This window comes from Pollachius pollachius, assembly GCF_949987615.1.
Source record: "Pollachius pollachius genome assembly, chromosome: 11".
NCBI classification, from domain to species: domain Eukaryota; kingdom Metazoa; phylum Chordata; class Actinopteri; order Gadiformes; family Gadidae; genus Pollachius; species Pollachius pollachius.
The window spans coordinates 13,188,572-13,205,529 of NC_136944.1; the positions used below are offsets into that span (position 1 = coordinate 13,188,572).

The following is a 16,958-nucleotide window of genomic DNA, read 5'->3' on the forward strand; positions in this document are numbered from 1 at the left end:
GGACATATTTGAATCAAGGAACAAACCCAAGGGGTCCACAAACACACAAACAGACAAAAGATGGACTGGCTACCTTGATGGTCTGATAGGACCCGCTGTACAGGTGGTTCTGAGAAGCCACCAGTGCTCGGACCCAGTGGTTGAGACCAGTCAGCTCTTTCTTTAGCTTCAGCTCTGTGCCTACGATGTCCCACACCTACAAAGCACACACACAAACAATTTAATCCCTATACAAATGCCTCAAAAGCGTAACATTGATTGTGGTTGGAAAGACGCTGGGATCAAACCCCTAAGTCCTTAAGCAAGACTCCTAAAGCCCCCACCTGCTCCTAAATTACATGTATCCTCAAACAAAAACACTAAGTTGCTGTGGATACAAGTCTCTGCTAAAACACAGAGTATGTATGTTTTTTCCTAACCAGTTATTGTGGTTTTGGTGGAGAGGTTCATGAACCATCCGTGGTACAGTTCGGTCGTTTATACATGTTGAGGACTTAGAGAGTTTGGGATGGATGACATGTTTAAGACATTTCAAGCATATGTTGCTTTGTATCAATACTTGCTATGCTTAGTGTGAACTGAAATACATTTTTGATCTGAAGCAATCTATTTATGACCGAAGTGAGTCGCTATTGGACCAAATATGCAGAAAAGAGTGAACTGCTGTTTCCACACTGTTCAGATGGCTGCATAAGTATTTCCTTTCTACTAATACCAAAAGCAGCACTTTTGGTATAGTCTCTCACAGATCCAAGAGAGAAAGACGGTAAAATAAGAACAAATTACAGACTTCTAGCAGTACTCTACAAATAATCCCTATAAAAATAGGGTAGATGAATATGGTCCAAAATGACAGAATGTCTCCTGTGAAAACCAGTGTGTGGCTACCCACACACACACACACACACACACACACACACACACACACACACACAGATGACTACAAGTGGATCTGAAAGAGAGAGGGAGAGAGGGGTCACGAGCGATGTGGAAAAGATTTAAGTCCATGCGTCAAAGTTCTGAGATCACCACTAGGGATGGGCAACGATTGTCGAATAGTCAGAGTCACGTAGAAAATCGAATAATGAATGTGACTATCTTTATTTATTACACGGCTCTTCTCAATGCTGTTGAACGCTCCGTTCACTTGCATGGACCTTCACAACTTCCGGTGGTGAATCTTTTTTTGATAATTCACCGTTGCTAAGCATATAATGGCCGCAAGCAAGTTTTTTTTTTCTGTCGTATCACTCCACAAGTAGTCCGGTAACTTATCAAGCCCAGCGTCCTCGGTTACTAAGCGACGTCAACGTCTTTGGCAGACTATTTCTCTGCTGATCAACACTCCGAATGCTGGTAACAAATAAATTGTAAAAAGACACACCGTGTGAAGTTATTTTTTTGGCCATAGTTTCCAAATGCTAAAGACGTGTCTAGTTCACCGTCATGCAGGCTGTGTTCAGTAAAATAAATAGCGATCTGTTTTCGGTGCATGTAGGCCTAAGACCACGTTGAAATAATTTTGATGTTGAATGTGTATGGCGCAGTTGTTGAAATAAACAGATTGATTTCATACAAATCATAAAAGCCTCTCCCTGTGTCATTGTGTGTGCATGTATACGAGGTGCGTGTGTGCGTGCGTGGGGGGTTCTTTATTGACCGATTCTCGATGATATTCGAATACTTCAACTGCAATTCAACTGTCTAGCCCGAAGCCATGGCGACAAAGACGAGGCTACAGCCAGTTCTACACAGGCTTCTCACCACTCTTTTATTCTTTTAAACACACGGGAACTAGCCTCACTCCCTTCAAATGACAGACTCCTCTTTATAGGTGGTACGAAGTCAGTTTTCGATTAGCATTATTTATATGAACATATAGAGCGGGCTGTTTTGTGCCTAGCTGCTACAGCCTGCTGAATTCAACCGCTGTGTGTGTGTGTGTGTGTGTGTGTGTGTGTGTGTGTGTGTGTGTGTGTGTGTGTGTGTGTGTGTGTGTGTGTGTGTGTGTGTGTGTGTGTGTGTGTGTGTGTGTGTGTGTGTGTGTTTGATCGTCTGTGTCTGTGTGTGTGTGTACCTTGATGGCCTTGAGGGAGCCACTGAACAGCATGTTGTGGGAGGAGACTAACGTGCACACAGGATTGTCGTGGGCCCGGATCGTGTTCACCTTCTGCAGAGTCTGGATGTCCCACACCTATGCAGAAGGGACAAACACACACAGAATAGCATTAGGTGTGCCAACGGGGACCACAGAACAGCCAGGATTCTGTATTTAGTCAAACAGGTAGCATGATGCTACTCACTATGATGGTGCAGTCCGCAGAGCCACTGTACAACCGGTTCCTATGGAAACAGAGGATTTACAATGCATTAGCTCCACCTTGGGGGCAGATGTGTGTGTTTTGTTAGCTGTTCTTACGCACGGTATTAACCCCAGGGGCATGTAGCCCCTGGGGCTGGTCCAGAATACACTAATGCCAAGATGTGTCTGTGTGTGCTTGTGTTCTTACCCCTGGATGCACAGTGCCAAGACAATGCCGTCATGACCTTCTAAGGTCTTCTGACACTTGTATGTAGTGCATGTATCCCACACCTGCCAGAAAGAGAAAGACACACACACACACAAGAAGAGAGATTGATATTCGGGCCCCGTATATATGCTCCGACAACAGTTAGCCAGATGTTGTGTGTGTGGCTCCTGTGTTTTGAATTGTTTGCAGGGAGAAGAGAGCAGTGTAGGGAGTAGAGTGACTAGTTTGTGTCACCTTGATGGTCTTGTCTGAGGAGCCGGAGAAGAGCAGGTCTCCGGTGGAGTAGACACAGAGGCACCACACGGGCCCCTGGTGGCCCACAAAGGTTCCCTTACACTTGAAGATCTGCTGGGGGTCGTAGGCTACGCACAGGAATGGGCAGGGGGGGGGAAGAACGTTTGTACGTGTGCAAATTATTCAAACACATTTTCTTGGGTTTGTTACCCAACCGATTTTTTTATATTTAATCAAGAACACTTGATCCGCCCACCTGAAGCCAGGTTTAAAAAGGAGCCCAAATATTTGTTTCTATGTTTACGAGATTAAAAGGAGGAGACAAAGGCAAACAGTAAAGCAGAAAGAAAGGGTGAAGTAGGGAAAATAAGAGAGAGAGAGACTGAACACAGACGGAGAAAGAAAGACAGCAGACGGACAGAGGAAGAGACAGCTGAACGAGAGATAGAAAGGGAGTGATGTAGGAAGAGGCGTGAGGCAGGGATATAGATCTGACATGAAGAAGAAGAAAAAAACCTCCAAACCCATCTGGCCTCTGGCAAAAAACGTGGTCAGCCCAATAGGAGGAGGAGCAGTGAAGGAGAAGCAGAGAACTACTCACAGCCCAGGATGCCCATGTTGAGCCTGGCGTTGATGTGGGACAACTCGTCCTGCAGTGGAGTGACAGGACAGAGGAAGGGAAAAGAAGAGAGGATACAACCGCAGACGTCATGCATGTAATCTACACACATTTTTTCATCATGTTGAGGAAGCACGATTCCCTGATCCTTGCTGTGCCAATCCAGGATTCCTGTTGTTCTATTGAACGTCAAAACACATGCACACATAAAGACGAGTATTACCACTGAATAGTCTTAATAATCGTAATAATAAAATTAATTTTTGTAATAATAAAATTATAGCTTAAGCCTTTTTCGGTCGGATCTCTAGCTCTTCTTTAACAACCTCATAGCAATCATTTGCACTTCTAATTCTTTTTATCACTACCTGCCTAGTTGTTTAGCCATCTATTCTGAGTTTTAACTCTTCTCTGTCTTGTGAATTAGTAGGCTACAGGAAAACTTCCATTTCCCTCAAAGTTTAATGAAAGAAGCTAACCCTCTATCTAAATGTAGTTCTAAGGAATGTAAATGAAGAAAAAAAAGAAAAGAGAGGGAGGACAAGGGTTGGATAGAGAAGCAGCAAGACATAACTCCTTCTGTTTGACTTACGTTAAGCATGGAGGCATCTCTACGGAACTCCATCAAGTCCTCGCTCAGCTTACTCTGGTTCTCATCTAGCACGTCTACAAAACACAATATAAGTACATTACAACGTACAGCGCACACACACACAAACACACCACATAGGGCTGCTTGATTATGGAAGAAATCATCATCACGATTATTTTGGTCAAGTTTGAAATCACGATTATTCAAACGATTATTTTTAAGTTTCAAAACATGATGTATTTATTCAGCATGTCTCTCCCAAATACGCTTTGTAACTGAGAACTTGAAATATCGTCTTAAAAAAATACACAAAATGGTCAAAAAGAAATGTTAAAATCTAAAATAATGTACAGAAATGTCTCAAGCACTTTCTATAAAACATTTACTAAAAAAAAAAAAAATCGAAAACTCGATTATATTAGTTTTGTGATCGTCTGACGCTAAAATCGTGATCAAAATTCGATTAAACGATCAGCCCTAACACCACATGGGCTAACCTTTAACCTTTAGGGCTGCCATAAGATCTGTGGATATGTAAGTACGGTGTGTGACTTCATATGTATGGTTGTGTCTGTGTGCATGCATGTGCGTGTTTGCATGTGTGCTTGTCCTTGTGTGGCGCGTTGGTGTCGTATGTTAGGACCAGTTCGGTCTAGCTCACCAAACTTGAGCTCCAGGTTCTTCTCCAGCTGGTCCAGTTTCTCAGAGAGTTTGCCCAGCATGGAGCGCAGGAAGGCGATGTCCTGGTCCTTTTGGGAGAGCGTTAGCTGCATCTCATGGAACCTAACCAGGAGGTCAAAGGTCACAAAGGTCATAAGAGATATAGGGTGAACCTGATCTGGAATTAAAGAAAATTCCTGGTATTATCCCAGAATACTTTTTTTTTTGCTGCTGCCATGAAGACCTCAATTTTAATGATATCTTGGCAATAAGTGAATGCAAAATCTAATCTATTAGTCATATCAGACACGCGTGTAGGCTGTTAAGAAGGGAGGTACCACCTGTCATCGGTTTGCTGCAGGAACTCCTTGAGGCCCTCAAACTTGCACACCTCCAGGTGGGTCTCGTAGGTGTCCTGGTTCCCGATGAACGTGCAGCTGGAGTGGGGAGATGGTCATGGACATTAGGAACTCCATGTTTAATCACCAAATGCAAATCATTGAAAACTGAGAAGAATTTTTATCTTTGTGTTTGCGAAATGGACCTATAAGCCGTCTCTTGGAAAAACAAGCCACAGTGACAGTTTCGGTTTGTAAAAAATGTGAAACAAGCCGCACCTTTAATATCGAAAATACTGTAATGGTTTGCCATATTGTTTTGTTGTCGTGTAGTGGTTACACTTATAGGGATTCTCCTCAATGTAAAACAACTAGTGGGCACTGTGTGTGTGTGTTTGTGCGTGTGCATGTGTGTGTGTGTGTGTGTGTCTACCCATATTTGGAGTGAGGACACTTGATGTGTTCACACTCCTTGAGGTGGGCTTCCAGGTGTTTGGTGAGCAGCGGGGGGCAAGACGGGTTGTTAGGGCAACGCACCGGCCGGTAGTCACAGCTCACCTCGTGCTCCCTGCAGGAGTGAGCAGAATGTTATCGGCAAGTTTGTTTGAACACAACTTTATTGCTGTAGTCGTACAACCCATTGTTCCCATGTAAACATTCATCATCGAGCCCTGAAAAATAGATGTCGGAGCGCTTCTCCTATATTATGCGTTTCTGCATTTCTGTAATGCACACCTACTGAGTGTTCTGCGTAGATGAGGGCTGGGTTCAAATAATCGATTTTTCTGATTAAAATCAATCTTCCAGGAGCACAATGTTCCGAAAAATAAAATCCTGTGATCAATCTTTTTACGATGCCTTTCCCGTTGATGCGTGAAGTGGCCACATGAGACGTGCGTCTATCGACGGCCAAGCAGGCGGCGTGAATGGATGAATGGCGCAGCTCTCGCATTATTCTACTCTCGCAAACTAGCTCGAGTTTAAATATTTGAACTTTGCCGTGAATTTCACATGAAGCTTTGTCTTGACAGTCTATCAGTGTCCACTTGCTGAAGTCCAGATTGAATCGCAAAACGGAGGAGAAAGTTATTTTTGCGGTTTGCGAACTCCTGAAGCTCAATATATCTTTATAATATTATCTGTACAATAATATAATAAATAATATCACGGCCAAAAGCTGTGTGCGCCTCCGGATGTTATTATGAACCAATAAACGACGGCGTTGGGTTCTCTAATGTCTCTGGTACTTCCACATCAATGAAAGACTCGCATTTAGTTATCTCAGCCATGGTTGAGAATGAATTGGCGGAAGGAAATGTTGACGTGTATCGGAATCAAATCATTTTGGGAAATCCCCGGCGATACCCAGCCCTTGCGTGGATGAAGTTCCCTGCATTCGTTTTGGCGCACGCTGGGCTCTAGAGGCAGCACAAAATTCTCTGCAACTCAGGTTTGCAAGCCCTACGAAAGCTGATGAAGAGGTTACTCTTCCATACCCAGCAATACTCGACTACAACCCACGCCACTCTACACTACTCAAGTACACCCTACTCTACTCTACCCTTCTGAAGCTCCTCTGCTCTACCCAGCCCCGAGGTCCTTACATGCGTGAGGTGAGCTTGATGGTGAAGGGGCAGCCCAGGGGGTCCACCTCGTATGCGCCCGGTTTTCCCGCCACGGTGGTGATGGTGGGGACGGCCGCGGTGGCGGCGCCGGGCGCTGCAACCCCAGCGCCCGGCGCCGCAGCCCCTCCCCCAGCTGTGGCGCCGGCCGGCGTGGCGCGGCAGCCGTACTTGCAGTGGATAAAGAGCTCGCCGATCTGCTCGGCCACAGCAATGTTGTTGACCACCACGGTCAGCTTGGCCGTGTCCACCGGACATTTATCTGGAGGGGAAGGCACATTTCCCAGGTGCGTCTGAGCTTTTGTCTATGCTTGGATTGGACTCACGCATAGCATTATTACTTCATTACAAGCAGCGGACAGAGTGTGAGTCTAGTAGGGCACGGATGTCGTCTCCAGGACGGTGCACGACAGCGTCGTTAATCATTTGTATAACGCTGTTGGCTGGTGTATTTTCCGTGCATTGTATTTTGTAGGGATGCTGTAACTACTGCCGTAAAGCTAATTTCCCCTGTGGGACTTGAAACCCGTGCTGATATTTGACTAGGAGCTCCTTAACATGGTCTTCATTAATCACTACAGTGTATGAGACGGTGGTCACTAGAGGGTGAGGAATGATTCCTGATGTATTTGCGTGCTGTGTGTTTTCCCCTCAGAGAAACTTGTTTAACCGTTAGTTCCACCCCCCTGGACAGACCCTCACCTGAAGTCAAGGCGCATCTTCTGCAGAAAGTGTGCTGTGGAGTAGAAAGGGACACATTGACCTCTCCAATAAAGGACCACAGCAATGGCAACATGCGTTGTTGATCAAAAGACAAACACGCCTTTGGCCTAGATCTTTAGAAGAAAATAATGAAGCAATAGAAGGACAGTTTAACCCTACAGCCAGCAGAAGAAAAAGCCCCAGGAAGCAGTCATGGGCAACTCAATACAACAAAGAACAGAAGGGGAGGCTAGTAGAGATAGGCAACAGTGAATCAGACAGGGGTGGGGAAGAGACGAGAGAAAAGGCAGGGAAGGGAGGGAAGAGGAGGAAAGGCACTACGATAGGGGAGGAGTGAGATGTGAAGGAAATGGGTGAGGGGAAAAAGGAGTAGAGCGGGGAGGAGGAGATGAGAGGGGGGAGGAGGTGACAAGTGAGGAGGAGGGGAGACGAGAGAGGGGAGGAGATAAGACCAGAGAAAGAAGCGAGGAGAGGAGGAGAAAAGTGTGAGGAAAGGGAGACCAGCGGAGCAGACAAGAGGAGATCAGACTCACCCCACACGTGGTGATGACTGGGTCTTTGAAGACGTTACAACACAGCTGGCAGCACAGCTTCACCGACGGCTGCTCCGCAAACACCTGGGGCTCCTGCCCACAAACACGCACAGACAACATGGTGTACCCCAGTTCTTCACTCATGTGTACAATCTATTGATGTGCTGTGTGTTCCTCAGCGCAATCTATGCGTTGACGTCTGCGTGCCAACAACAAGGAACAACACTAATATTATACACGTTGACGTTATAATGATCACTACTATAACTAATACGGTACCGTGTCCTCCTCCTCTTCATGCAGGGAAAAGGTGGACCGCAGGGACATGTTGGATTCAGAATGCAGAGAACGGATGGAGATGGCCGAGTCTGACCTGCGGGGCGTCCCGATGGGAGGCTGGCGGAGATGAGGCAGTACAGAGGCAGAATTATGATTGGATCTAAAGTTGTTTTACAGGTGTGTGTGTGTGTGTGTGTGTGTGTGTGTGTACCATGTCGTCATCGTCGCGGGGGGAGTAGGTCAGGGTACTAGAGGAGGAGGGGGTTCTCCTGTGTGTGCTCCCTTTAGCCCCCGCGGCCACAGTTGAGAAGGTGGGGCCAAAGGAGGCTTCCATCCTGCTCTGATTTGCCGAAGGACCGAGGGTTGGAAGGGAAGGACCGAGGGTTGGGAGGGAAGGGTCGATGGTTGGAGGAACCGTTTGATAAGATCTTGAAAGGGTGGTGAAACACTTGAGGTCTGATGGAGAGAACAGACAGGGTGGAAGGTCAGTTTACTGCAGCCACTCATAATTAAACAAACATGAAAGTAGGAAGCTGAAACATGACCTGATTATCAAAAGGAACTTCTGACAGCAAAACAACCCTGAATTCTCAATGAGACTTGGTTGAACAGAATTACAACCGACCGTGGGCAAGCTAAAGGTAAGTTTTATTCTGTTTAGGGATACTTTCAAGAATGTTAGAATATAATCTGAGCCCGTCAGTGGCAAAAACATGCACACTAGATGATGTACATTAACAGGGAGCTAATTGCCCCTAAGGATACATTGCAACCTGGTTTCAAGGATAACGGCTGCAGCGTTGTAACACAATGCTGGACCAGTTTCAAAATGTGTTGGCCGCAATAGTCACTTTGACTAGGGATGCACAGATACCGTTACCAGTACTCTGACTCGATACCGTGCTCATGTGCTACTGAAAAGTAGCACAAAGTTGCCGTGGGCCGTAACCATGGCGATAAAACGCCATAGTCAAAAACTTTTTTTTTTATATATCTTAGTGTTCGACTTCCTGCTGAAACAGAGGGATCACTGGCTCTTTAAATTGTAACGGTATAATTAAGTACTCATATTGGTTCTCGGTATCAGCGAGTATCCAAATGTAAGTATTTTTACTTTGTTTAAGAAAAAGGGTAGTCTGTGCATTCCTACCTTAGACCCAAAATGATCAGCAAAAAGTGTTGCTGATCATTTTCCTTTTGGCCAGACAACCATAGGCAATCCAGAGCCAATGAAAATGTATGAGGCTGGCCATAGAACTAAATAAGTTCTGTCTCTTCTTCAATTCTTACTGTACAACATAAACAAATGTCATCAACAAAGCAACTTTGCAGTGATTCATGTCAAGGTCTCACCGTTGCACCGGGGGAGTGGTGTAGGGGACTGTGGTGTTCCTTCCTGGATATCTGGTGATCGATGACGCGAGTAAGCTTTCTAGCGGTACTGCTCATTCACCTCAACACAGGAAGACGCTAGCACGCTAGCAGCAGGCCGACACATATAGGTCTGGACACTGGGGTTGGTAAAAGAGGAGCTGTAAAAATGGGGGGGGGGAGACAGAGGGAGATAGAGATAGAGATAGAGACAGACCGAGATAGTGTGAGCAATAGGCAGAAACAGAGATAGGAAAGGAATAAGATGTCAGGGTTAGAGAGAGGGGCCACGACAGGGGCCAACACACTAACAGCAGAATTGGAAACTAATTCCAACGCGACAAAAACAAGATGGGCTTTTGGTACAAGCAAATGACAAAAGTGTGGTATGTGGCAGTAACAGTCTTGGTAAAATACTAAAAATAAAGATGATACAGGTTCCAGGCAATTCCACAGTTATAGGTAACATTTTTCAGTTAGTAAATATGTTTTAATTTCGGATGAATCGGCCACTCTTGTTTAATAGCAGGCAGCGCACTCTTTCTGACAGGAAAATAGAGGAAGGGGAAAAGATATATGGGCTATGCCAGCTAGATTAGAGCCAAGCCACGCTTTGATATAATTGCACAGTAGCACTAAATTTATAACTTGGAACTTCACTGTGAACTTTATAAAAGGATGCAAAACATTTGTGTTGTCTTGTGGCTGTAGCAAATTCGAACCAAACCAATTACCTTTCAGTTTACAAGAGCACGGTAGGCCTAACTGCTTATAAAATGACATTTTGGTTTAATAAAACTACTAACCTGGGTTTTGTTATGGAATAGGATGGATACTGATTTAGTGCCCAGTCAAATCACGCCACAGCAGAGAAGTATAGGCTTATCAATAATGTAAAGTATACAGCCTCCAAACGAGAGAATCTAAATCTAAAACTTTGCGGCATAGTTCGCCAGCAACGAATATGCTCTTCTCACAAGTGTTCAACTAGATCAAGTTCAAAGTATATTGCCTTGTACAGAGTCTCGATGATTAGATGAGATATTCAGGGGGAGTGGGATAGTGGGCGTTTTATATCTCGCAACATTAACCAGGGTGACATTCGTGGTGATGTAAACCGAGAGGCATGCGGGTTGTCATCAGACTGGGCCAATAAAACTAGCCAGGAGGAACTAATCTCACTTGTACTGTCCCTTTTCACAACCCCAGAGGTCCCCGTAAAGGAGATGGGGATGGGGGCGGAGGGGTGCAGGGACCAGCATACCAGTAACACAACGCAACCAAAGTTAATCTACAACATAACAATCATATGACAACCGCTGGACAACACTATGACGGTGGTGTAAAGACAATAGGGCGATACAAATGACAATCTATTCATTATTTTCTATTTTTACTGATGCAATATTTAATTAGCTAAAGTGGCTTGTTTGCTAGCTTAGTCCCTAGCCACTATCTTTATTTGTTAACATATGTTCCGGTTAGCAATCCACTCGGTGTGAGTCACTGATTCACTAAGTTTGCCTTATAGTTCGTACACTAATACAGATGTCATGAAAACTGCGTCGTTCATTTTTTTAAAGAATTGGTTATGGTTTACGCTCTTACCATTTTTCCAACAGCGTAGCCTGAAGTCTGCAGACGTGATTCTCTCCTCTTCCTCCCTCACGGACTACGATAACAAATGTTGTATTTTGGGATATGTAGTTCGGCTTTACTATTCGCCGCATTGGTAGGAGCAGTTGTGACTATATTTCCCATAAACCCTTTCGCCGAGCTGTCATTCGACTGCATTGGACACGATTGGGCCTGGTCATGTAGTACATTTCACGAACCAACTGCAAGTGGATCAAGCCTGACGTTCGCTCCTGAAATGATACGCTTGACTCTTGATTTCAGGGCGCTATTGGCTATTACAGAAACCTTCCCATGTTGCGACAACCAGCATCAAAACCCAATGGCAAACACTTGCAGGATGGTATGATCAAAAAGCGATCCTCAGGTGTGCTTGCTTTGCCTAACACCTGATGAACTTAAGGCAAGTAATTCTGTATCTGCGCTCATTGCATGTAGTGTGTAATTTGCCTTGAGACTTAAATATATTTTATAGATGTGTGTAACAGATTACTTTCAATCCTAAAATGGCACTCTTTAGGATTTCTTCATTAAGTCATGAGGAAACGCCCTAATAAGTAATATAATAACCAAATATTGCTAATCGTATTATCCGGAGCTTGCAACCGGCTGCAGTAAGCACAATGGCAACCAATATAATATAGCCGGGGTCGTAAAGCATGCCATCCCAGTGCCTATAATTAACGGCAAGACATAAACCTGTGTTCCCCCCTACTATTGGCCCGATGTGATAAACTCCAAAGCTTAACTTTGTTTTGCCGCTGTGGGGAAGGCAGACGATTGTATTTGATTTACGTTCACGCCAGTAGATGGTGATGTTGGTTAGGTTTTAAAACTGCCGTTGAATAAACATCTGGCAAGAACCACTAGAGAAGATTTTCAGGAGGGAACAAGCAGGTTTCCGGAAAAACAACTCCTATACAGATCACATTGCATCACTCAGAAAAATTGTTGAACAGTGCATCGAATGTCATCACTGTTCATAATCTTTGTCAAATTCGGAATTCGGCATAGACACCGAAGCCCACTACCTATCATGATCGAGGAGCAACCCCTGGAAGATGTGGTCGAGTTTGTATACCTGGGAAGCAACATCAGCACAGATGGAGGAGCTGATAAAGATGTCAGGCTGCGCATCAGCAAAGCAAGTATGGCTCTCTTCCCAGATCTCAAGAAACACCAAAATCAGAATCGTCAATGCAAACATAAAATCTGTCCTTCTCTATGGCTGTGAAACCTGGAAAACCACCAAATCATCACCAATAAACTACAAGTATTTATTAACAACTGTCTCAGGTACATACTGAGGATTTGGTGGCCCAACGAAATATCAACTGTAGACCTGTGGAGACGCATGAACCAGGAGCAAATCCACATTGAAATCAAATCCAGAAAGTGGGGACGGATCAGTCATACACTTAGGAAGGATCCGAAGAATAAAGCAAGACAAGCTCTGGAATAAAATCCCCAAAGCAAGAGGAAGCCAGGAAGACCTCAATCCAACTGGAGGCGGTTGATGAACTGACCAAGACGGCGACCTCCTGGCAAGAAGCAAAGACAATCGCCCAGAGGAGATTGAGGTGGAGATCCATGGTGGACGCCCTGTGCTCCCAAGGGGGCCAAAAGGATTAATGAAGAAGTTGAATCAACATAAATAATACAGAAATTTTTAGATACTTTACGGTTACTTCTGGTTGCGTTTAAGCTTAGGAATAGTTCTGAGTTGTTAATGCTTTGCACAATGTCAAATTTAGGCAGTTAAAAAACGGGTTAGTTTCGATTTTATGTTTAAAATAGTGCAGTTTGGTAGTCGGTTAACTTATTGAGGTTGAGATTGATACGGGAAAAGCAAATGATACAGGTATTAAATACTATTATCCATTACATGTTTACTGGTGATAAAAGTACATCTACACACAGTTAGGTTTTGGAGGACTTCCACAAAGCGATTAGTGGTGGTGGGCACACTGTTCATATGTTAAAACACTCAAATACAAAACCAGATCTGGAAAGCAAGTCACTATTTCCACGGATGTAGCCATCTCTATATTTAGCTACTAAAAACATAGCATGCGTGTGTGGCTCTCACACATGCTCTAAGTTAAAGACAGATATTTGGTCAGGAGGACATAAAACATATCTTAACCTAGTGAGCTTTATGTTTGATTCTGGCTATTAATTCGTTTTTCAAGTATAGCATGGTAGTATCTGTTACATACACAATTCCAATCATTCAAGCACACACAAGGATGCAGATACAGTATAAAGCACATACAGACACACACAAATGTATCTCGACCATAAACCATTGTTTGGTCTTGTTGCAACTCAGGTAAGCGAAAAATCCACATCTCCATTTACACCTCAAATATGCAGAATTCCATAATTATCACGCATGGAATCAACCTTCATTCCTAACAAATGTATCCGAGTATACAACATCATTTTGTGTTTAGGCATAGATTCAAGGCCAGCAGAGCAATGGTTTGTATTATAGGTATCCATTGACTATGGGTTTCAATCCCAATCCTACAGCATATACTTTACAATGTGGGAGCAGAACCCTGAACTAAACGGCTCCCATCTAGCCACTATACAAGAACATATTTGTTGTTCAAAATATTTGTTCACCCCCATTGTATTTGCACATTATCGACAGATCTGCAAGATGTCTTCATGTGAATTTGTATAGCCTCTGGCACAGTCTTAAAAACACCTTTCATCAACAGTGTTAAGGATGATTATATTTAAACATTGAAATGTTTTATTTGCAAAACTACTGAGTACATATTTGCAAGTAGGGACTTGCCCTTCAAGATCGTGTTTTTAGTGTTTGCTGCTGTTCACGTAAACATGCAACCGAAGCGCCTCTTCAGGGCTTCGCATAGTAATAATTAGAAACTTTATTTTCAAGCGTGTAGCCAAGTGTTTTCCATGATAAAGCTACAGACAAGGTACAAATGGTAAGAGATGACACGTATAGGGCTAATAAGCAGTCAACCGCATAGGTGGGAAGTAATAAGTACAGTTTTCAGGTATCTGTACTTGAGTATTTATTTTTCTCAAAACTTTCTATTGCTCCCTACATTTTAACACAAATCTGTTCTTTCTACTTAAATTGTCAAACAAGCTCATAACAAGTAGAAAACGACGTACAAGACAGAGACAATAGTGAGACTCCACCGTTGAGAAATGGTGTCTATGGGAGGACTAGTAGTGTAAACTTGCACATTAGAGCAAAGTTAATTTATTAAGTTATTTTCATTATATTGACAATTTTATATGAAGTTAGAATGGTTTAACTTTAACAGTCTTCAAATCATATTAATATGACATGAGGTTCAGTTAGCTTTGCACAGAAACAGCCGGTAGAAATGCAGAGGGCTCCTTTTACTTAATACTTTGAGCACAAGAGCCTTCTGTACTTCCACTTGAGGGGTTGTGTGTACTTTTGCCACCACTGGAAGGAACCGCCCATTTTACCAGCAAGAGGAAAATGCCATAAAATATTAGAATTGAATAAAATAAAGAAATATCATGAGCTTGTTCAATGAAACTTATAACTACAAATTGTGGATTGTATCTCTAAAGATCGGTGGCCTTTGTGGACTGAAATGGTTTGTTTGAGTTGGCGCCACATATGATGTTTTCCACCTAGAAATATCCTAGATGATAGTTCTTGCCATGTCAGAAGGATGGAAGAATAATGATTGGTTTAATTCACGCTGCACCCTTTTTGCAGTGTCCAGGTACACTGCAAAAAGGGGAAATTGTATATTTGATCAACACGTCGTCCCTGATCCTTTATGATCATGAAAATAGTGTACGCATGGGAAAATAGAGAGAGAGAGGGGGAATAGAGAGAGGAAAGCAACATAAAAAGCTGATTGAATGTTGGTATAAAGCATATGTGAAAAAGAAAATCCCTGCAGCTTATATAGCAGGCACACACACAAAGTTGCTGACTGTATTTGTGCATTCCATTAGAAGAACCCAATGCCATTAGTAGTTCTATCTGCTTTGTTTGAGACACAAATGACAAGACAATCCCCCCTCCTTCTGCAACACGGACTAGCACAGCACTTATAATGCACTAAAGCTCTCCCTCTCTCTCTCTCTCTCTCTCCCTCTCGCTATATATGTCCCTCCCTCCACTTTCCCTCCCTTTCCTCGCTCTGTCCCCTCTCTCACACCTCATTTTTTCTCTCTCTCCCCCCTCACTTCTTTCATTCACCTCTCTCTCTCTCTCTCTTTCTCTCACACACACACCTCTCCCCCTATCTCTCATCCATGATAGGGCCAGTGTGGGATCAAGTCAGTTTCATCTATAGGAACTGCAATGCACTCAGATAAAGCTGTATCCCTATCTACAGCTGTTGGCGGTGATGAGAATGTGCTCAAATGTGCAAGCAAATGTGTCAATTTCCATTTTCATTTGTCCAGTGCTGACACATGTATTTTTTTTACTATTTTTTTTACTATTTTGCATGAAATTCCAAAACATATCTTTTTGAAATGTAATGCAATTTTTTTGGTCAAATGTAACTACAATGCCTCGATTTAATAGAAGCTGTCATATTATCATTTTGACTTTCTTTCTCGTCCTCTCACTGTCTCTCTCTTCCCCCCTCTCTCTCTCTCTCTCTTCTCTCTCTCTCTCTCTTCCCCCTCTCTCTCTCTCTCTCTCTCTCTCTCTCTCTCTCACTGTCTCTCTTTATTTCTCTTTTGGTTGCTCTATATCTCTATGATTATCTTTATTCTTGTATGTTAGCCTTTCTATGTGACTTGGTCTATTGACAGCTTGCAAATTTCTTATCCCATCTTCTCCGATCTCACTTATCTCACCTCATCTTATCGTCAATGTGAATAATTGTCAATCTGTGAACCAATCCTTTATTTGTTTGCTCGCATTCTCTATACACACCCTCAATCAGTCAACCATACATACACACAGCATGATTGACTTAAACTTGGATGACATGACATTTAAATAACAGCTCATCCTGGAACTTGTGAATCCTGTCCTTTTAAAGTCAATAATGGTTATGGTGTGATTAAAATTACCATAAAGAAGATCTTGAGAAATAAACACAAACATGCATACACACACACACACGCACACACACACAGCAGGGGAGGGGGGGACAACAAAAAAGACTAACACGTAAGGCTGCACTTGACCTGGATGGAGAAGTGCTCCAATGAATAGGGCCTCCTGGGAATGTAGAGGAAGATAAAGAGGGGGGGGGGGGGGGGGGGGGGGAGACATAGTGAGAGACATAGAGAGAGGGGGGGAATGAGAGAGATGATGTGGGGGGAAAAGGGCAGAAAGATGTTGGGAAGAGGAAAGGGGCAAGGAAAAGAAGTAAGGGTAGGGAAAGAGACGGGGGGGGGGGAGGAGGAATGAAGGAAGAGGAGAGAGAGGGGAAAGAAGGGATGGAGGGGGAGGGAGTAATGGAGAGAGGGAGGGAATGAGTGAGTGGAGAGGCTGCGGAAGGGAGAAATGGAGGATGGAAGGGAAACAGTCGTTTTTCTTTTTGGATTGATTGACATTGATTTTCCTACCATAGAAACACTGCATTGAGAAAGCTACTGTGTACCAGAAAAGCTTGATCCTATAATGCTATATAGACTTTGGCCCAAACCCATGTCTGTCCCTTTCATCTCTTCCATCTCACTGCGTTACTTACATTCTGCCAAACAACATTTATCTTGTCTAGTCTCATTATCTGTCCCCCAATTGGTAGTCCCTCAACTATCTACTCTCTCTCTCTCTCTCTCTCTCTCTCTCTCTCTCTCTCTCTCTCTCTCTCTCTCTCTC

General features: G+C 43.6%; 1 protein-coding gene across 1 annotated transcript in view; it reads right to left on the reverse strand.

Annotated features, from left to right (window-relative positions):
• The window catches only part of traf7 (TNF receptor-associated factor 7), a 14,538-nt gene extending 3,369 nt beyond the window's left edge, over positions 1-11,169 (reverse strand). The window contains exons 1-17 of the mRNA XM_079747119.1: positions 11,111-11,169; positions 9,485-9,663; positions 8,343-8,587; positions 8,132-8,248; positions 7,853-7,945; positions 7,299-7,332; positions 6,579-6,858; positions 5,408-5,542; positions 4,978-5,073; positions 4,638-4,759; positions 3,977-4,050; positions 3,367-3,415; positions 2,766-2,893; positions 2,511-2,593; positions 2,304-2,343; positions 2,078-2,194; positions 48-196 (exon numbers count right to left, since the gene is read on the reverse strand). Coding sequence (XP_079603245.1) covers positions 48-196; positions 2,078-2,194; positions 2,304-2,343; positions 2,511-2,593; positions 2,766-2,893; positions 3,367-3,415; positions 3,977-4,050; positions 4,638-4,759; positions 4,978-5,073; positions 5,408-5,542; positions 6,579-6,858; positions 7,299-7,332; positions 7,853-7,945; positions 8,132-8,248; positions 8,343-8,465 — 1,640 coding nt within the window. The 5' untranslated portion in view covers positions 8,466-8,587; positions 9,485-9,663; positions 11,111-11,169. The remainder of the gene's footprint in view (positions 1-47; positions 197-2,077; positions 2,195-2,303; positions 2,344-2,510; positions 2,594-2,765; positions 2,894-3,366; positions 3,416-3,976; positions 4,051-4,637; positions 4,760-4,977; positions 5,074-5,407; positions 5,543-6,578; positions 6,859-7,298; positions 7,333-7,852; positions 7,946-8,131; positions 8,249-8,342; positions 8,588-9,484; positions 9,664-11,110) is intronic.
• Positions 11,170-16,958: the final 5,789 nt, after the last annotated feature.